This window comes from Lepidochelys kempii, chromosome 1 (genome assembly GCF_965140265.1).
Source record: "Lepidochelys kempii isolate rLepKem1 chromosome 1, rLepKem1.hap2, whole genome shotgun sequence".
NCBI classification, from domain to species: Eukaryota; Metazoa; Chordata; order Testudines; family Cheloniidae; genus Lepidochelys; species Lepidochelys kempii.
The window spans coordinates 276,111,990-276,134,075 of NC_133256.1; the positions used below are offsets into that span (position 1 = coordinate 276,111,990).

Here is a 22,086-nt window from a genome sequence, read left to right on the forward strand (position 1 = left end):
AATCTAGATATAATACCTATCCCGTCTTTATGCCATAAATTAAAAAACATTAACAACACTGACTATACGGAAGCATGCTTCTCCTGGGAGGGCTATGTAAAAATAACACAGTAAATGGTAGGGGTTTCCAGGAATCTAGGAAGACAATCTACTTTCAACAATTAGGCAGTTCCATACCTAGTAGAGATTTGATTTCATGATGAAGGATCTGATATTGCATGTATGATGTTGGTCATGAAATCCATATCACAAGCATTTGGAAAAACATGGCATACTGCACTTTTTAGAAGTGTTTACATATTGTATTGCACTAGCCATTTATATCAACCCTTCAAGTCAAGAAATGTTTTAGTTTTCCACAACATGATTAGGCTATCCAGTGGTGACTGTATTTGTTTTGCCTAAAGGTGCAGTTCTCCTTACCCACTCATTCTATGTGTGTGTCTTTGTGTCTGTTGTTACAGTAAGATATTTAATCAAACCCCTTTGAAGTGGTAGAGTGGAAACAGCTGTATCTGACAATGTGCTGATGACGTGGGACTTAAAGCTGTCAAGAGCTGCAGATTGCAAGCAGCACTAGGAGGGTAGTGGCTTGCAGGTCATGGCATCTTCAAGAGGAATGTATCTAAACCAATCAGCTCAAGGTAGTGGCTCCAAGTCTCAAAGATCTGGTGAGCTTTCATTTAATACTCCAGAGGCCATTCTTCAAAGTGCCCTTTCTTTTCAAGAGTGATGGCCAGATGTGGAGGAGCTTTGGGGGGATTTGTTGTCCAAGTTCAGACTTTTAAGAAATTAGGAATGCTACATTATTACGCAAATGGTGTCCCGACAAATAAATAGAAGTTAAGTTTGAATCAATATCTCATGTTCTGGAAAAGGATATCAGATTAAACAAGTTTCTAGATGATTGATTTTTCTTCAACAAAATTAGCTTGAAGCACATTTTCAAAATGCCTAACAACATATTAAAAGAATTTCGTGGTTTTGGAGTATCACAAAGGAATGGTAACTAGATGATATCTCTAAGAACAGATCTTTCTCAGTAATATTCCCATTTATATCAATTATGGGGGAACAGCTAAATGTCTAGAAATTCTCTTCCTGTATTTCTTGTTGTGCAGTGGCATTTGTTATCACCAGGCTGGGTTAACATTTTCCCAGTTAACACTCATTGAGAATAATATTGCTAGAATTAACAGTCACACATGTGTAGTGATTGAGAAGATCTAATATGATTTACCCATGGTAAATAAAGATAAATAAAATCAGAATGTATTGTTCACGCAATAGCCTTGTGACAGAAAAGAGCATAAGTAGGCTGGAGGACATGTATCTCTTTTAAAAATACAATTAAAACAAAAACAGCTTTGCATTTTTGTAGTGATTACTATATTTTACAGAAGTTTATGCTCTCCTGAAATTTGATTGGATGAAAATTGTTATAAGTGACATTAGCATATCTCTGTTGATAATAGGGCTGACACATGAATATTCTTAAGGTGGAACTAATAACAGGCAGAATGTTTTCTTCCTGCTTCAGGGCTGCACCTCATATTCTACTGCTGTTGGGCTGCATTTTCATAATTCTTGTAGTCCAAAATTTCCAATATTTTCGGAAGCAACCAGAGTAGGAAAATAAGCATTTCCAATATTTTTCAATACAATCACAGAATCATAAAATATGTAGAGTGGAAGGGACCTAAAGATCTCATATAGTCCATCCTCCCATGCTGATAGGGTACCTACACACTCCCTGATGGGTGTGTTCCCAACCTGTTCTTAAAAGCTTTCAGAGATGGGGATTCCACAATCTCACTTGGTAATCTATTCCACAACTTAACTCTCTTTATAGTTAGAATGTTTTTCCTAATATCTAACTGATAACTCTCTTCTTTGTACCAGGCCTAAAGATATTTGAAGACAGTTAACAAGTTTCTCCTCAGACTTCTTTTCTCCAGACTAAACATGTCTTGTTTTTTAACCTTTCCTCATAGATGAGGTTTTCTAAACCTTTTATCATCTTTTTGCTCTCCTCTGGACTCCCTCCAATTCATGAATATCTTTCTTAAAGTGTGGTGTCCAAACCTGGACACAGCGCTCGAGCTGAAGACTCTCCAGGGCTGACTAGAGCAGCACAGTTACCTCCCATGTCTTACAGAAACACTTCTAGTCTTTTTTTTTTTTTTGTAACTACACCACATTGTTGGCTTTTATTCCCTTTGTGATCCACTATAACCCCCAGATCTTGTTCAGCAGTACTACTGCCTAGACAGTTATTCCCCATTTTGTATTTCTTCTTTTGATTTTTCCTTCCCAATTGAAGTACTTTGCACTTGTCCTTGTTGAATTTCATCTTGTTGATTTCAAACCAATTCTCCAATTTATCAAGGTCCTTTTGAATTCTAGTCCTGTCCTCCAAAGCACTTACAACCACTCCCAAACTGGAAATTTTATAACCATACTCTTCACTCCATTATCCAAGTCATTAATGAAAATATTGACCAGTCCTGGATTCAGGACATATCCCAGGGAGACCTAACAGATACATCTTACAATCACAAGTTTATTCAGTGATGAAAGCTTTTACCAGGATTTTTGAAGGATTTCACTGTACATCAACCTGATCTTTAAAACACAATCCTATTACTGTATTAGTTTGTCTATTTCAGATTGAATATTTCTCCTCTTGCCACCAAACTCTTTTTCCCCCTCACTCTGAGCATTGAGCCTTTTTACAACTACTACAGTAAAAATGAATTAGTTCAGCAGCAGAGAGCAAAGTGGCTCAAGATGAAGAACTTTATTGCAGTAGCCTCTGCTGCTTACAGCTGTGCCCTAACCTTATGGCAATGTACAAAACAGAATAGATGTGCAAGAAACAAATGCTCCAATAGAGATGAAATACTCTGTCTACAAAAACTACAGTATTAGTCAAGTGAGTAATTCAGGGTGAAAGTCACACAATGTGAGACTATCTATTCATTGCTACAGATAGCTGAAACAATTTTCACAAAACAAGAACCAGCTTGAACCTTTGCTTATCCCGCAGATTGAACAGACTATAAAGCCAGAACGGACCATTGTGATCATCTTGTCTGACTTCCTGTATAATACAGGTCATAGAGCTTCCCTGAATTAACTCCTGTACCCAGAGTCCCTTGCAGTCTTCTGCTGGGGCAGCTCACTTGTGCTTAAGTCCATGCCATCACATCTTCACTACTATTGTTAACCATGCTTGTTAGATTAAAGTTAGCATAGGTATGCTTACCCATGCTACAATCACCCCTCAGTTTACAGTGTAGCTGTACACTAGTCTAGAGTGAATAATTAAAAGTTATGAATAAAACAGTAAGGTATGGAAAGGTCAGCAGAATTGAGACAGAAACAAAGTAAACTGATAAGAAAAAGTTTGATCTGTGTAAGAATTAGGGACCGATATCTGCCAAGTGTCATGCACCTTGTAGGTGTGTCATCCATTCCTACTTTCAGCTTTCCCCGGGGGTAATCCATCCGGAAAACCTATCCCCCTCTATCCCTTCCCCCAAGGCCTCACCCTCGCTCTGCCTCTTTTGCCCCCACTCCATCCCTTCCGCCTCTTCTTGCCTCCACTCTGCCCCCCACCCTGCCTCTTCCCATCCCTGCTCCACCCCTCCCCCAACCATACCCCTGCCCTCGCTCTGCCTCTTCCTGCCCCTGCTCCTCCCTCTCCCCCCAGCACCTCCCGCCTGCTGCCAAACAGCTGATTAGCGGCAGGCGAGAGGCACTGGGTGGGTAGGGGAAGAGCTGATCAGCAGGTGGCTAGTGGGTGCTGAGCACTCACTATTTATTTTCCTGTGGGTGCGCCAGCCCTGGAGCACCTATGGAGTCAGTGTCTATGTCCTGCACAATCAGTATGATATCACACATATTTTTATGAGAGAAAAAGACATCCACACTATGCCATGTGGCCTAAAGGAAGGTGCACTGAGCTACCAGCTGAAAGCCCACAAATTCTAATCCTAGTTTTCTACTCACTTCTCTTAATATATCTATCTACTTCATGACCCTTATTAACCAAGACCTCACACCTCTACCTTAGGGGAGGTATAACTATCATTCATCCATTTTCTAGCTAAGATAACAGAGATTGGACAAGGTCATGTCAGGCAGAGCTGTTAACATAAACAAGCTGTCTACAATGACAGACCCGGGCCCTCATCCACTTTGCTACACTGCCTTTCCAGGTGAAATGGGCCAAATAATCTCTGTGTGTAACCCATGCCAAGAGCGTGGGTCTTGGTTGCTCTCAAGTGGCTAGAACATATACAGAGGTTAATGAGTTTGTTACTGCATCCATACTAATGGGAATGGTCCATTAGTTGAAGTGGCAGGCATTCATGCTTTTAGATCTAAAGATCCCAGGTTCAGTTGCTTTAGATCAATGGTGGGCAACCTGCAGCCCACGGACTGCACACAGTCCATCAGGGTAATCCGCTGGCGGGCTGCGAGACAGTTTGTTTACACTGGTTCACTGTTGGTTCACCATTCCGGTTTGGTTCACCGTTCCCGGCCAATGGGAGCTGCAGAAAGCGGCAGCCAGCACGTCCCTGTGGCCTGCACCTCTTCCCACACTCCCAACGGCCAGGACCGGCAAGCCGCAGCCACTGGAAGCTGCGGATGGCCATGCCTGCGGACGGTCAGTGTAAACAAACTGTCTCGCGGCCCGTCAGCGGATTACCCACCACTGCTTTAGATGACCCAAACAGATGCCTTTACACTTGTCTGTGTAGTCTCTTATCACTAATCATACTCTACTCCCAGAGTCAGGACTCCGGAGAGCCAGCTAGTTCACAAATAGTTGTATTGCCCTCATAGAGGATAAGACCATGGCTTCCCTGTCACTTACTCCAATAGCAGATGTGGCAGTGGTCTATGCTGTGCATCTGAGGGTTGTATGTTCAAACACAGTGGCTGATCCATGCTGGAGGAAAATCTATGGAAGTTAGTGTGTGGACCCTGGCATAATTGTTTAAATGACTTTATATTGCAAAAAAGTATATTTAGAGGTTAATTTGGACATTCTGTCAATATTGGTTTTATTGATATACTTTTAGTTTTTGTATTTTGGTTAATGGGAATAGTCCCTTTAAGAGCAGGGTGGAGCACAGATGGCCTTGTATGAGGAAGACAGAGCAGCGTGTTGGAGATGTGGGAACTTGTTTAATAAACCAATCTTTCCAGAAAGCAATCTTAATGCCTGAAGGTGTAATACTAGCATTTATTAGGAGGCTAAAAGCCTCAGAACATTGTTTAATAAGCTTCAGAGCCTTTTGCCTATAGGTCACCAGTATGAATCCGTCCTAACTCAGTAGGAATTAAGTGTTGTCTCCCATTAATGCAAGTTTGGTGGCCCTTATATGCAATGAGTTTGGTGGGTCTTAATTCCAGCTGCCACAGTACAAATGCACCAACATACTTTGCACTGATTGTCAGACATAACAGAGAGGCCAAGAACTTCATGGACTTTGGAAAATGAGCTACCCCTATTGCCCTAGATCAGGGGTTCTCAAACTTCATTGCACCACAACCCCCTTCTAAAAACAAAAGTTACTTCACGACCCAGGAGAGGGGACCGAAGCCTGAGCCCACCCAAGCCCCACTGCCCCAAGTGGTGGGCCCAAAGCCTGAGCCCCACCGCTCTGGGCAGGGGGACCAAAGCTGAAGCTCAAGGGCTTCAGCCCCAGTCACGGGGTCTGCAACCTGAGCCCCGCCGCCCAGGGCTGAAGCCCTCAGGCTCTGGCCCTCAGCAGGGGGGCTCGGGCTTCAGCCCCGGGCCCCAGCACGTCTAAGTCAACCCTGGCGACCCCATTCAAAGAGCATTACAACTCACTTTGGGGTCCCAACCCACTGTTTCAGAGCCACTGCCCTAGATTACTTTCCTCTACATCAGAGCTGAGGAATGCTGGCAGGGCAGTGTTTGGAAAGCTTTCACTGTTGTTCCTCTGTGGATAAATAGTTCCTTCATCAGGACTGCATGACATTAAATCCACAAAGTGTTTAAAGCTGGAGTCTTAAGGTCACGTACAAATTGTTGCACATATGCAACATAGCTCATTAAATTATTTGCATAAAGTATTATTTGCATAACCCCTTTTTCTCCTTTCCACTCCCCCAGAATTAATTGGCAGTAAATGGTTGAAAATGAAGATGGTTACTCAAATTAAACTGAAAAGATTACATGCTTTTAATTTCTTTCTCTTCCTAAATAAATGATCTGAGGTCCTGCATGCTGCCACTCCCCTTTAAAATAAACCTCCAGAAGTTACCTGAAGAGAGAATGGAAGTTATTCTGATGATGAAGCACCATATCACTGGAATAAAGCCAGTGCTCAGTGGAATACCTTTGATACGCTACCCTCAAACTGTACTGTATTCTCCAAATTTCAGATGCCTATAGAAATAGACAGCAGATTTCTAAAAGACCTTTTGAGAGTAAAATGAGTAAATGAAAATTGAAGAATGGTGGTTGTACCAACTGTGTACCATTTGAGCTGCTTTCTAACATTTAAGATGTCCACAGTCAAAGAAAGTATTAGGACTTCTTAGAAGCATGCAGAAAATGCTTCAGTTCCCCAAATGGAAACTAACAAAGTGGATATGAAAGAAACAAAGAATGGAATATGGAAAGCTGTCATTGCTACAGAGAGTTGGCTAAGGATTTTTGGGTATTTAAACTATACGTTTAATAATTTCAGATAATTTGGTTTATCTTATGTATTTTTACTTTTGAGTCTGAATTTTCCTCAATTGCATTTTTTTTGTGTGTGGGAATTTTGCTGATGTTGTTTTATTCTAAAGTTACTGAAATATATTTTCAACAAGAGCTCAAAGTATTTTGTCTGGGAATATGCTTTCTAGGTTTACTTCATTATATAGCCCCAAGTGTTAAACATCTTGGGTGAGATCCTGGCCACAGTAATGTCAATGGGTGTTCTATCATTGACTTCAGGATTTCACATCTTGTTTCTAAATTGGAAAGGAAATCACATAAAATCTACAATATGGGGTAAGTAATTGTCAAAAAGAAAAAGCTGTCATTACTTTTATTTTTTTATTGAGTGTGAATTAATTCATGCAGTCCTTATTCCACATGAGTGATGCTTATCGGAACATTCTAAAGAAATAATTATCATCAAGTTTAGTGACGGTAGAAACAGGCTTTTTTTTTTTTTTTTTTTTAAAGAGCTGTGGATAAACATGTGCATGTCCCCCTCCAGCCTCCTCCATCCCTCCGCTGCCCCTCCCCACCCCCACTCCTTTCTACCTTCTCTTCAAAGTAAAAAGAAGTAGTTACTTTGCCTATAGTGCATAACAGTATGAGGTTATATCTGAGATAATAGCAACTTTGGGATTGTATAAGAACAAAACTTTCATTACAGATGAAAAGGCTGAAAATTATTTAAAATTTCTTATCTAGTATCTGGAACGCTGACAAGCTTTCCAGTCTCTGATGAAAAAGTCTGGCATTAGGAGAACCCCAAAAATCTAACACATTTGACTTTGCGTAAGTAAATCTAAGCCCGCCCCCACCGCTGCTCCAACTAATTTAAAACATAGTAGTAACATTCTACTTGTTTTTGGAACTTTATACCGAGAAGAATGAAAAAAACCCATAGTGATTAGTTTGACAAATGAAAAGCTTTATTTGATTTCTACTACTATCTAATTATTCATTAAAAGCATTCACAAATACAGGCTCAGAGATCTAACACTCCTATGATTAGTTTCTCCTCAAAGTACCACAGGATCCAACACATCTGAGTTCATCATTTTGAATAGCGCATGCCATAAAGGGAAATAAACAAACAAACACTTACATTAGGTCTTAATCCTGCTGCCATTTCATAATACTTCTCTGCTGCTTCATTGAGACTGGCTTGTCTATTGGTACAGGGGAAAAAAATAAAACTACACTTAGTTTTTCTTAGGTAAACATGGAAAGTGTGCAGATGGACAACTGTATTTGCTTCCACCATTTTAAAATATCCTATTACCAAATACCAATATAAATATTATTTTTATAGCTCTGAATATCAGTTCTCTATAATGAAATGCTCTTTTTATTCTTATTCACATTTTAGTTATAATAGGATTTCAGTGTACATTGCAAAGAAATACAGTGGGCCAGATACAGTAGATCAGCTGATGCAAGTTTATGGCCCTTTGCCAGGTTACACCAGCTGAAGATCTGGTACAATATTTATAAAATTAGCCATACCTTCAAGTATTATATATGTCAAAGTTTGGGTTGTAACATAAAGCAACTCATGTCTTTATTCCCTACCGAGAACACTGTCTTAAGGAAGCTGGCATATGCACAAAACCAACCAAACAAACTGAAGGGATGCCAGGTAGGTTACGCCTTCCAACACTATTAATATTTTGGTTATTACAATCCTTAAACCAAACAGAAGGACAAGTTGTATGGCTTCCTGTACCAGGAGGTAATTAAAAAGGAGCCCATGTGTCTTTTCTGTAGACTTCTCACTCTTGACAGGCGACTGTTAGCATGTTTGCCTGTTAGGGGACTAAAGATGCATTCTTTGTTAAGTTCATATTCTTATCCTGTGGCACATTGTCTTGCAGCTTTTAGAGGATGGAAGAGATGGGGGAAAAAAGGATAACAAAACTCAGATTTCATCATTTTTTCCAGAATGCTTGGATCATTTCCAGAACACTTGGATCTGCAGGTTTTACCTATGAGGTTTTTTTAAACTGTTTATTGTTCAGGGATCATAGATTGCAGATGCTAAACCTCCATTCGACTTTCCACTGGAGTTTTGAAAATTAACCACACAATGTGCTATCGGCAATTCATTCCAATCAATGCATTTTGATCAACAGTTATTGGTCTTTGGAGTAATATGGAGGAAGGAAAATCTTTTTGAAGTTTCACATACTTTTCAAGCAAGTTGAAATCATTTCCTGACAAGCAGTTTGCCACAGGAAACCCAGTTTATACCCATCAACTGTTTTAAATTACTCTGTACATTTATCAGGTCAGTGGTTGAGTGATTAGAAGTGAGTCTAAAAATATTCGTTTAGCACACTTCTGAAACATTCCTGCTGTTTTAGTCAAAGGGTGGCACTTACAATTCCTGAGCAAAAAGCTAAATTTCACAACTTAGTAAAAGACAAGTAAAATTGAATGTGTCAGGTAGCTTTTATTTCACAGAAGGTCAGGAAATACAACAATCCTAAATGCAGCAAATTTCTGTACAAACAATGTGCCTTGCCCAGGAGGCAAAGAAAAAAGGCACATTTTCCTTAGGAAAGAATTGCTTGCATATGAACATGGAATGGATTGAAATTCATGCCCCCTCTAGCCAATTGGAAATACATTACTCTCTTTTCTTCCTCAAATGTATCTTGAAACATGGACCATTAATTTTCAAGTTGAAGTCAATGTGAATTTATAGTTCCTTATTAAAAATTGTTTTTTATAAATTTATTCAATCCATACTAATCTTGTGAGGAAAATGCAAGTTCTATTATTGGGGCATTCATAAACAGTTCCTTCAGCTAAGGTACTGTAGAGTTCTGATTCACATGCTCACTCGAAATCTAAACTAGAATTCATTATGTTAAGCCCTGGAATGGTTTCCCCTTGAGAAAAATAAAAGACATGGAGGTAGGAAATTGCAGTAACCCTATGCCACTAAGCAGCAAATGGCTCTGGATCAGTGTCAAGCAATGGAAGGTTTCCACTGGAGGAAGCATAATTTAGAGAAAAATTAGATACAACAGTGATAAGAATAAAATACAAGCAAGGAAAAGGAAGCCAGGAGAAACTGGGGAACAGCTAGAGAAGAAAGACTGCTTTCAATCATTATGAACTACATCCTAGGCTTTCCATGGTGCTGACCTTGAAAGCAGACCTGACTTCTGTTGCTTGACTCCTAATGCTTAAGTACAAATATCTGCTCCCTTTCACAACATAACTTGCTGTCTGGCATTTAGATCCTGGTCAGAAGCAGCCCTTAAACTAAGCCTCTAGACCAGTGATACTCAGGAGATGCAAGTGGCTCTTTAATGTGTCTCCTGTGGCTCTTTGTAGCACATGATATTAAAACACTGTGCAATTTAATTAATGTAATTTGGCTCCTGAACCACTGAGGTCTGAGTAGCACTGCTCTAAACCCACGGACTCTTATCCTTATGTATGTCTCACAGACTCAGACTTTAACACCGGAAGGGACCATCGTGATCATCTAGTCTGACCTCCTGAACATTGCAGGCCACAGAGTGTCATTTACCCACTCCTGAAATAGACTCCTAACCTCTGGCTGTGTTACTGAAGTCCTCAAATCATGATTTAAAGACTTAAGTCACAGAGCATCCACTATTTACACTAGTTCAAACCAGCAAGTCACCCGTATGCCATGCTGCAGACAAAGGCAAAAAACCTCCAGGGTTCCTGCCAATCTAACCTGGGGGGAAATTCCTTCCTGACTCCAAATAGGGCGATCAGTTAGAGCCTGACCATTTGGGCAAAACCCACCAGACACACACCTGGGAAAGAGTTGCCTGTAGTAACTCAGAGCCCTCCCCATGTAGCATCAGTTGACCATCTGTGATATCTCACAGTTGGACTTGACTAAATATGACTCGTAAATTCCATGGACACCCAAATAAAAGATAAACAATTCAAGGCTGATTCATTTAAATTATTAGGATGCTAAACAACTCTTAAAGTAAAAAAAAAATTAATTTGTCAATAAAGCGGTGATACATTATACTTGTCTAGACATGCAAATATTTCAGTGGGAAGAAGGATTGTTAACCTATGTCCACTTATAAAGCCCTGAATTGAAAGCTCCTGGTGTTAAGTTAGAATCTGGCATCTGCCCGGCCAAAGAAAAATGGGAACTTCTATGTAAGGAAAAATAATCTAGAAAGCCAGAATTTGGCACCAAGTCTTAATTCTTAAATGAAACTTTTGGTGCCATAATAAAATCATGATCAGACAGTAAACATTTCAACCTTCATCCTATTTTTATTTATGTCACACAATCACCCTCCATTATAAACCCCCGTTTTCAGTTTCTTATAACTTTGCCAAATTTTAACTATTTGGGCTAAATTTTTCATGCTGAGCATCAGGCCTCAGGCTGAAGTTTGTTTCAGACACACAGGCCCAAAATCGGAAAGGTGCAGAGGACCTACAACTCACATTGACTTCCAAAGGCCCTGAACCTGGAATGAGCCTCAGATAGGCCCACCTGTGTCACTGAAATCAAGAAACCCTACCTATTACAGAGCTCATTGCAAGTACAGGGTCTTTGTTAGGAAATATCAAATTGGCTGTTAAATCGGTACTAGCTGTTCTCTAACTCTAAGGCCTGCAATCTAACTTGCTTTATTAATATTAAGGAATAAACAGCATTTCTCTGTGATTAGTCTGTTTCAGAAAAGCTAAATGATAAATTGTATTTCTGTAAATATTTGAGTTTACATTAATATATTTCAATAAAACAACACAGTAGTCAAAGAAATATACAAGATAAGCATGACAGATCAATATTTGAGTTTAGGCAATTAGAAGTAAACTGAATTTCCTAATTTTTTATTGACATGAGTGATAACATTTTCAAATCCTGCTTTCCTTGCTGACCAGAGTCATCCCATTGAAGTAGTGGGACTGTCTGAGCAAGCCACACCAAGCCAAAAGGATTTGCTCCCGTTATGAGTACAAAGAGTAACTTTGTTAATTATTTAAATACCACTTATTCCTGTTATGTAGGAAAGTTTATATTGTGCAGAGGAATGAATGTGGATGTTTGTAGTTAAACATTTATTCTACTCTGAGTTAATGTTTGTGGGAAAAGGGTTCAATAAAAGTTGCTCACTAAAATAAGACACACTTTAAATGCAAAAGCTACTAAAAAAATTTAAATAGTGTTTGTAGTGTTTTTGTAGTCATGTGGGTCCCATGGTGGTTAGAAAGACCAGGTGGTTGAGGTAATATCTTTTATTGGACCAACTTCTCTTGGTGAAAATTCAAAATCCATTAAAAGATATTTCTTCACCCACCTTGTCTCTCTAAAACAGTGGTGGGCAACTTGTGGCCCGCCAAGGTAATCTGCTGGTGGGCTGCCAGACAGTTTGTTTACATTTGCACAGCTGCCTGCAGCTCCCGGTGGCCATGGTTCACTGTTCCTGGGCAATGGGAGCTGCAGGAAGTGGTGTGGGCTGCAGGGATGTGCTGGCCACGGCTTTCCGTAGCTCCCATTGGCCGGGAACAGTGAATCACAGCCGCTGGAAGCTATGAGTGGCCATGCAAATGTAAAACTGTCTGGTGGCCCGCCAGCGGATTACCCTGAAGGGCTGTGTGCTGCCTCTAAAAGATGTAAGTCATTTTATATTTTTGGCTTTACAAAAACCGGACTTTACCTCAAAAATCATATTGCTATCATGTATTGCTGTTATCACCTTCCTGTCATTTTGAACCTCTTGTTCTACATCCAGGCCAACACAAATTCTGTTGTTTTTTAATAAAGAATTTATTTTAAATCCATCTCTTCTTCTATGTAACCACAGCTACAAAGGTCATCCCCTGCCTGATTAACACCTCTAATCTAACATTTTCCGCCTCACAATCCTCCAGTCCATCTAGCATCTAAAATAATCTCTCTCACTTGACAATCAGCCTGTACAACTCCTCTGTGCCACTCCATTGACTACCATTGCTTACTATCCATTTTAAAATTCTCAGCTTTGCTTTCAAGGAAGCATCCACTTACCTCTCTGTTCTGGTTTGTTGTTGCATCGCACCTTGCCACCTTTAATGTTCTGTTTATAACCATTCACTTCCTTTTCTTTTCACCCATATCGCTACACCCTCTTTCCCTCTAATCCAACTGCCTGGAACCATCTCAGTTCTCTGTCATTCAAATTCATCCCGAAAACACACCTCCTCCAAAAATCCCACAAACACTTTGGGATGGATTTGGAGCTGCTACAATAACTTATGAATATATATTCTGTTAGTCTGATTGTTATTTGTTGTTTACTGTAGACAAATATTGAGTGAATTCACTAGCAGGCTTGTCAGGAAATGTAGGCAGGAAGGAGGCAACAGACCAGCTAACAACCTCTTAGCAAACATCCAGGACTACTGACTTTAATGTTGCTGCCCAGACTCCTGCTGAGCCAGCCAAACCAGTTTAACCAGACTCAGAAAACAGTAGGACTTGGGACTAGACTTTGACACACTCCAGAGAAAGGGAGAGAGAAAGTGAACCCAGAGTGTTGTAGTCTAGGACCCACTCTAAGGCCATGTCTACAACGCAATCTTTGGTCAATGCAAGTTACGTTGCCATACAACCACCACCATCTGTATATCACTTGGGTGTGTGCATATATGACTACTTGAATCAGCCCTGTGCTTACTTACTGGAAATGCTTGTCTCGATGCAAATTGTGGTGAACCATAGGTAGGTATCCCAGAGTGCCACATGCTGCCATCCGTCATAATGACTTTTGGGAAATTTTCGCAATGTTTTGCTGGATAGGCACGACTCATCCAGGGATCAAGTTCCCAGCATGCAACTTTCTCCATCCCATAATGCCAGGTACATCCCATAATTTTTACACCATTTTTAAAAAAATACCACAAACCCGTGCAGCACTTTTCAGTATCTGCCAGCTCTGACAAAAGCACAGAGCCTGCAGAACTCTGCACTATTCTCATGAACGTTGCAAACACAGGTTGCACAAAGCTCCTGTATTTCCAGACCTGCGGGCAGTACCATAACAACGAAGGACATTAGTTTCTTCAAGGACAGTTTGCTGAGGAACATAGTGAAAAACTATTCAAGGTTGTTGTTGGTGTTCATGGAGCAGCTGCAGATGTTGGAGTGCTGCTTCAGGGCATGAGAAATAAGCACTGACTGGTGAGATTGCACCGGAATGGAGATATGGGATGACAAATAGAGGGTGCAGAACTTTTGGATGTGAAAGGCCACATTCCTGAATCTGTGTTCGGAGCTCGCCCAAGCACAGGGACACCAAAATGAGAGCTGCACTGACAGTAAAGAAGTGCGTGGTGATGGCACTCTGGAAGCCTGGAACACCAGATTGCCACCAGTCAGCGGGAAATACTTATGGAGTTGGAATATCCACAGTAGGGGCTGTTGTCATTCAAGCGTGCAGGGCCGTTAATTGTCTCCCCAGGACTTTGAATCTCGGCAATGTGACGCAGTGGATGGATTTACAGCAATGGGGTTTCTGAACCGTTGTTGGGCACGAGCCCGCCTTCCCACAGAGTACATCAACAAAAAAGGCTACTTTTCTATGGTGCATGACACACACATCTTTAAGAATACAGGTCTGTTCAGAGAGCTGCAAGGAGGAACATTCTTTTCCAATTGGCAGATTACACTGGCAATACAGAAATGCCAACAGCGATTCTGGGAAACCCAGCCTCCCCCTGGCTCATGAAGTTGCATGCTGGCCACCTCGACTACATCCGGGAAATAATCAACAGTGGGCACAGCAGGTGCAGAATGACGGTTAAATGTGGTTTTGATAAACTGAAGGGATGCTGGAGGTGTTTACTCACTAGATTGGATCTCTATGAGAAAAATATCCCAATAGTTGCCTGTTCTGTCCTGAATTATATCTGAGAGGCAAAGGGGGAAAAGCTGCCACCAGGATGGAGGTGGAGTGGCTGTCTGCTGACTTAGAACAGCCAGACACAAGGGTCATTACAAGACCCCAGTATGAAGCTATGCAGCTGACGAAGGGTTTAGAAGAGCACTAATGACAATCCATAGTAATGTTCTATGCTGGCATGTTCTCTGGTCCTGGAGCTTTGGGTGTTGCTAAGAATTGTGTAGTGCTTGCTGTACATTAATAAATGTGACTAAGTAATTTCCTGATGCTATGAATTATGTGGTGCTTGTTGTACATTTACAAGTACTGTTTGCTTTGAGTAACACTCAACTATTGCATTCTGCAATATGTGTTGTAAACTAATAAAGATAGTTTTATTCTCCAAAAATAGAATTTTGTTCAGTGGGAAAAAAAGTGCAGAAAAACAACATGCAAAAAACCCGCAGGCAATGTAATGCAAACTTTTAACAAATTTAGCAAACATTTCTGTCCATTTCAGTGCACAAATGTCGTCCATTGGGGTTACACATACCTCAACTGTGGTTCTCACAAGTCAGTGTATGTGAAGCTGTGGTTCTTCTTGCCGTCCTGTGGCCTGGAGTGGTAAGGGCAAGGATGCGACCCATGATAACACTTGGTGTGCTGGGGGTGGGGGAATAGCAACCATGGACGAATAATGGAAGGGAGTTTTGAAACTTCTCTTTCCCTTTCTGCTTATTGACACTTCATCTTTGGAACACCTTGGCACAGCACTGCTCTCCAGTCCTGCCATGGTGAGTATGGCCTGCCAGGGATGGGGTGAGGGAAGGATTTTCTGTTGTATGTGAAACAATACAATTTTGGTCCCTATTCCATGGGTAAAAGTAGAGGGCAACGACACCAACTACTGGCATTATTTTCCACATGAGGTGATCGTTTTAGATTATCATTTAATCTTGAGGGTAACAAAGGCACTGAGTACACATCTGCTACTGGTGTCTCAAAGCTGCTCAGGCCTGTATGCTGCTAGCCTGTTCACTGCAATGGTGCCAGCTGAACTCATTGTGAAGGGGCATGGGAAATTATCTATCGCAGAGAAAGAAATACGGCAGCGATCCCTAAGAACATTGATAAAGGAGTGCAAAGTATCTCCATGAAAGTTTCACCACATTTCATCAGGAGGATACAAGGGACATCCCTATGTTCATGAACAAACTGTCCTGCATGGCCCCTTGCCAAATCCAACATGGAATGAAAAGCAGATGCCAACTCGACTTCTGTTTGTTATACACATACTCTTTTGTCTTGTTAGCTTGGCTGGTAGGACTGGCTAGAGTGTGATGGAGTCTCAAACAGATCCTGCCTTGTGGCACGGCTGCAGCCTCCCACCACATCTTCCTACTTCTCCTCCTCCTCCTCGGTATCCATACTGCTGGGGTGCTGGTGGGATATCTGCCAAGTATGGCATGCAGCTTGTTGTAAAAGCAGCAGAACTGCAGGATACAATTAGATCTATTATTGGCCTCCCTGGCCTTGCACTATCCCAGGTAAAGTTCCTTTAATTTCACATGGCACTGCTGCTGATCCCTGTTATACCCCTTTGCCCTCACCCCGATGCAATATGTTCATAGTTGTCCATGTTTCTGTGGCTGGCCCATAGCTGTGCTTGCATTGCCTCTTCTTTCCACATGCTCAGGAGACCAAAATCTCCTGTCTTCTCCTGGCAGGAGCGCATCTACTGTGTGGAGCCAGCGTGGTTGGTTGGGTAGCTGCACGCAACAAGGAAGACCTGCGAGTGTGCTTGCCAAGGAAAAGGCATCAGGAAAAGGCATTTCAAAAACTTCAGGGAGGGCTTCCACTGTCCGTGACCCCATGGCAGTGGAGTCTACTACACTCACACTGCGTTGACCCCAATGTGTCAATCTTGGCTCCATGCCATTCAGGGAGGTGGTTTTACTGCTTGCTGTAATGGGGCACTTATGTCAGCCAGAGACAAATTTGAGCGTTGACACAAGGTGACTTATGTTGACCTAACTTTGTAGTGTAGACCAGGCCTAAGAGTAGGAGAATAGCATGATTTTACCCCAGGGTAGTAAAGGGCAAGGTCAAACCTGATGGGGGTACATTCAGAGATGCCATGAAGGGATCAGAAGTGCAGCTAGCCCTATAAGGGTGACAACACTAACCCACCTTGATGATATACCATTGCCCCTCAGCATCATACCTTCACTTTAAAGACAAAACCAACACTCCATTTTATAGTGAACCCCATCATCTATATGCCTAACTTCCTAGGCTTGTGTTCTTCACTAATCTAATGTTTAGATGAATGACTCTGAATGCCCATTCCTAAGGAGGATTAAATGTTAGAAAGTGAGCATGCAAACAGAAGGATCCTTAAAACTATCCATGTTGGTGCAAGTGTTTGGGATAATATTTAATGGATGAACAATTGAACCATTTGTCTTGATTTTCTTTACTGATCTACAAGAACTGAGTCCATCTCTTTCGAGCAATCTTTTAAAGGCATTTTGGGGCTTATTTCAAAATCTTGCTATAGGAGCCTTCAGTTCAGTTTGGAAAGTAGGTCACTCACCTAAGAACTTATTCTGTCTTCTTTTACAAGCCATTTTTTTTTTATTTTGTATTTGTGGATGTTAAAATTATAAAGAGTAAAGCAAGAGAAGTCTATTAAGATAACGGTTCTAATGACTACTCTGTGCTAATTGAATGTATTTACTCAAAACCACTTCTATTATTTTTGTACCTTATTTACAGTATATTTTCTAAAGCAAGATACAGGCTAATCCAAACCATTTGTGTTCAGTCATTGCTCTTCCTTTTAAGTACATAAGAAGCATAATCATTATACAGTTATCCTAGAAATAAAGCCCGGAGACTAATACAGTAATGCGGGCTTAATGTAATTGTTTAGGTAGAAGCTCAAAGTTGCTGAAAGTCAAGGTGCATTGGTTTTAAACGGAAGGACAAGCCCTCTAAAATTTCAGATAGCAGAACAAAATTAAATACAAGACTGCCTCTGAATCAAGGGGTTCTGATATCATTAATCACCCCTGTATTTCTCAAAGTCTCCATACCCTTGAGACTGATATTTAGACTTCTAATCAGTTTTCTACTCCCTAATGATATTTATATAATATTCTTTGGTATTTCCAATACTCTCACGTTACAGTCAGAGCAATAGAGTTCCATTCTCTTATTTATGGACTATTTTTGAGACTCAAGTCTTTAAAAATAATTTAAAAGGAAATTTTGCTGAAAATACTGTACGAAAAGATATATTGTTCTCATATACAACCAAAGAGGATTACAAGCTTGTGAAATACAGAAATTTCCAAGGTAGTGAATAAGGAGTGTAAAATATAGAAAAGTTACAAATAGACTCTGCTAGAGTCTGCAAAACTTTCACTCCATTTTTTTCTTCCTTATTAGGTATAACAAAGTTTTCAAAAGGGGTATTTGGTTAAAAAAAACTTGCTGTAAGCAAATACTGCAGAGTTTGGGGTTGGGGGAAAAGAGAAAGCAAGAAAACCAAATAAGAATAAGGTAGAGAACTAACCTGAGCATATGGGCTGCATTGAAGACAACATCAAACTCTGTATTGTCCAGCTCAGCTGCCTTCTTTGCCATTTCAGCTGCTTCTATCAGGCGGGATTCTTCTAGGAGAAACTGACCTGCATGGAGGATATGTATGTTAGCTCAAAGGGGAAGAAGCAAACAGTATGTTGGACAGTGACCCACCTGAAAATCAGACACCATAGACTCAAAAGGAAATATGTTTTGGAAGGAGACAAAATTGTATGGAGGGTGTTTTTTGTATTGTTACAAGTACAATAGCAGAAGATGCTGTAAATTATAGCTATAGCACATCTATCTAGATGCCCTTCTTTGATTAGGTGAAATCTATATGGATTTCCATACAGTCAATTCAATATATCTTCACCATCCTATGTTTAAGTAACAATACATTTATGATAAACCAAAAAATCTAAACTCTAAAACAGGGCCACCACTCTTTAATGCATTCTGTTATGCATTGTGCCTGACTTTGAAGCACGTACACCACAACACAAGCCAACTAAACATAATCTTTCGTACTAAAGTCGTCATCTTCATCTATCCAATTTCTCATTCTTCACTGTATGCAGTGTTCTTATAGACAGGTCAGTCCCAGGATATTAAAGAGACAAGGTGAGTGAGGTAATAACTTTTATTAGACTAATTTCTGTTGGTGAGAGAGACAAGCTTTTGAGCTTCCACAGAGTTCTTTAGGTTGCCTGAAGCTTGAAAGCTTGTCGCTTTCACCAACAGAAGTTGGTGCAATAAAAGATATTACCATACCAACCTTTTCTCTCTGATTCTTTATTCACATTACTATAAACCCAGGAGTAATTGCTTTGAAACCAATGGAGTTACACCGATGAAAATACAGTGTAAATGAAGGAAGACTTTTTAATACTAAATGAGTAAAAAACATCTACATGGCTATATACAAACTCATTAGAGTATACAGATTCACAGTATACATTCATAGTGCACACTTTTTTAGTCGTAAAACTGCCCAACAGTTCTGAAAGTTTTGAACTAAACAAAGGGGGAGAAAAACATAACACTCAGATATTGGTGGAAATAGAGAAAAATATTTATACACGTATATGCGTTTCAGTCCTGATCAAATGTTTTCATCCTGAAGACAACACTGAAAATGGGGAAGAAAAATGCTAAAACACTTTCAATGATCTGCTCTGGAGAGAAGTTTTAGTGAACAAAAAAAAAAATTCCATGCTTTACAGGCTGTTCTGTACTTTAATACGCCAAAATAAATAGTAAAACTGCAGGCAGATACTATGAGTAACAAAAAAGCTATAACAGTCACAGAAAACATACAGTAAAACCAGAAAATGACACAGTGCGCTCCAGCATTCAGAAACAATACTCCCAGTCACTGTTCATTTTGCACAGAGGGAGAAGACATTATTTACTCCCGGGGGTATTATACACCAAAAAAACTAAAAATTTTGTGCACAATATATTTTAAAATTCTGCAAATTTTATTTATTAATTAATAAATGTGGAGGCTTCATCATGGCAGTGGGGAGCACAGCCCACTGGCTGCATGGATGTGGGAGATCACCCTGCAGCCCTCTGCTCCTCCGAAACAGGCACACCACATGTGGGCAGCCTAGCAGGATCCAAGTGTGGAGGGATCCAGGTGTGGTGTGAGAGGGTTCAGTGTGGGGCAACCTGGGTGCAGGCAGCTCGGTAGGGGGTCTGGGTGCCGTGGGGATCTGGATGCACAGGGGCTCGTTGGGGGTTCCAAGTTCAGTGGCAATGGGACTCTGCAGGGGGATGTAGGTGAAGGTACTTGGGGCTAAGCTGGGGGGTCTGGATGTGGGAGGGATGGGGCTCTGCAGGGGAGGTCTGGGTGTGAAGGGCTCAGTGAGGGTGCTGGGGGAGTGTGGCTTGGTGAGGTAGGGGTCCAGGTGCGGGGGGGTATTATTTGGGGTGGGGGGTTGAGTGAGATGGACTCAGTGAGGGGTGCTCCGGGTGCTGGGGAGAGTCCGGACGCAGGGGATTAGGCTCGGTAAAGTGGGGGTTTGGTTGTGGGTGGTTTGGTGTGGAGGGGGCGAGGCTCAGCAGAGAAGTCTGGGTATGAGCAGGTCTGGATGCACAGGAGCTGGGCGCACAGGTAACCTCTCCCCCCACGGCTGAGGAGTGATGGGGGCAGGAACTTGGGTCTAGGGGGTGCAGTTTCCTGCAGCCAGGGGAGACTTCTGGGGGTGGGCTTGACCTGGTCCCTGAAGGGGAAGAGGAAGTCCTGTACTCCCCAGTCTCTCCAGAGCCAGTTAGAAGCCACCGGCCACGGCGCACCCAACCCCTCCCTCTCCATGGTTATTTGCATCTCTGCTGGCTTCTTCGGAACCCTGAAACAACGCACCCATGCTGCGAGAGAGGGGCATATGACTGCTCTTGAGGCTTTCCTTTGCTTCCCCATCAGAAAGTCATTTTTCTGCAGGGAAGCAATGAAATCTGTGGGGGGGACATAAATTCTGCACGTGCACTATGGTGCAGAATTCCTCCAGAAGTAATTATTTATAAACCTCCAATATCGCATACCCATGTTTTACAAGCATATGCTAATAGTGCTGTACAAATAACTGAATATTCAGTTCAGGTGCAGGTCTGAAAAAAAATCATTATGGGTCAACCCAAGACCAAATATTTCAAAATTTCAGTGGACTAAAACAGAAAGTTTCATTTTGTGTCTACTGAAACGTTTTTCAGAGGGGTTTTTTTTTAGATGTTTTAAAATTTTTTAAAGATAAAATTGAAGGAAATCAAGAAACAAACCCTCTTTCTGAAATGAAAAAAGTCAAAACATTTTGTTACAGAAATGAGACCATGAACCATTTTCACATTTCCAATTTCCACCTCCCCCCCAAAACAAACAAAACAAAAACAAAAACAAACAATTGGCTGAACTTGACTCAAATTAGTGAATTATTTCAGATGATCCGAATATGCATTTTTGGCAAAGAAGTGTTTGCATGAAAAATTTCATCCAGCTTCATATGTCAAGACCACATGCGTTACTTGGTACATAATACAAATTATTCTTATGTAGGCTGCACGCTAACAAATCCCAACATTAAAATCCTGAAAGATAAGAAAAGCTGTAAAAGTTGGACCAAAATTTCCCATCTCCTCAAAACCAAGCATTTAGTCTCACATAAAGACATTAGGGAAAGCTCTGAAGGAAATAAAATAAGATTGTTGGTTTGACCAATGAGAATGGCTAGAAAAGCAAAACAGAGTTAAATCACTGAAACGATTTCTTTTTGTTCTAGAAATCCATCCATCATACTCCAGATAACCTGGACATCTCAGAAGAACTGGAATTTGACTACATGTTATTCTAAGAATCAAAACAGTATTTTCTTAGTAAACTGCCCAGCTTAAGTTTGCACGAAAGTACGTTTTGCAATTTAAAGGAAAAGGTAAGGTAAATTATTATAATGATGTGCAGCTGTTTCTCTCCAACTGCTATTCTTTCTAAACTAGAGATGGTACAGATGGAAAATGGTAAACTTTCTTTTTTTTTTTTAGCATAAGTTTTCCCAGAATTACTAGAAGGATGACTTCTCTCCCAACCACCACATTAACATTTCCTAGCTTCAGTCTTACAAAAATGCATAGGCAAGCTAGATTTAGCTTAATATTAAAACTCAAGCACACTCAACAAAATTCTTCAGGAGGAAAATATTTCTCTCTTCCTGCGATTATCATTATTTATGATTATTTAAACACCACCCAAGTCTGCTAGGCCTGTTTGTGGACATAAACTAGGTCCCTGGAGAGTTTGCAGTCTTGTATGGACAGCATGTAGACAAAAGAGAGTTGAGAAGAAAACAACATGAGATTCTACACTTT

The 22,086-nt window shown here is 40.8% G+C and overlaps 1 protein-coding gene across 5 annotated transcripts in view; it reads right to left on the reverse strand.

The window, feature by feature from the left end:
* The window catches only part of TMTC2 (transmembrane O-mannosyltransferase targeting cadherins 2), a 379,331-nt gene that overhangs the window by 24,770 nt on the left and 332,475 nt on the right, over positions 1-22,086 (reverse strand). For all 5 annotated transcript variants that reach the window (XR_012156727.1, XM_073327618.1, XM_073327617.1 and 2 more), the window contains exons 10-11: positions 18,215-18,329; positions 7,857-7,920 (exon numbers count right to left, since the gene is read on the reverse strand). Coding sequence is in view for 4 of the 5 variants with exons in the window: in XM_073327618.1 (XP_073183719.1) it covers positions 7,857-7,920; positions 18,215-18,329 (179 nt within the window). In the remaining variant the exon portion in view is untranslated. The remainder of the gene's footprint in view (positions 1-7,856; positions 7,921-18,214; positions 18,330-22,086) is intronic.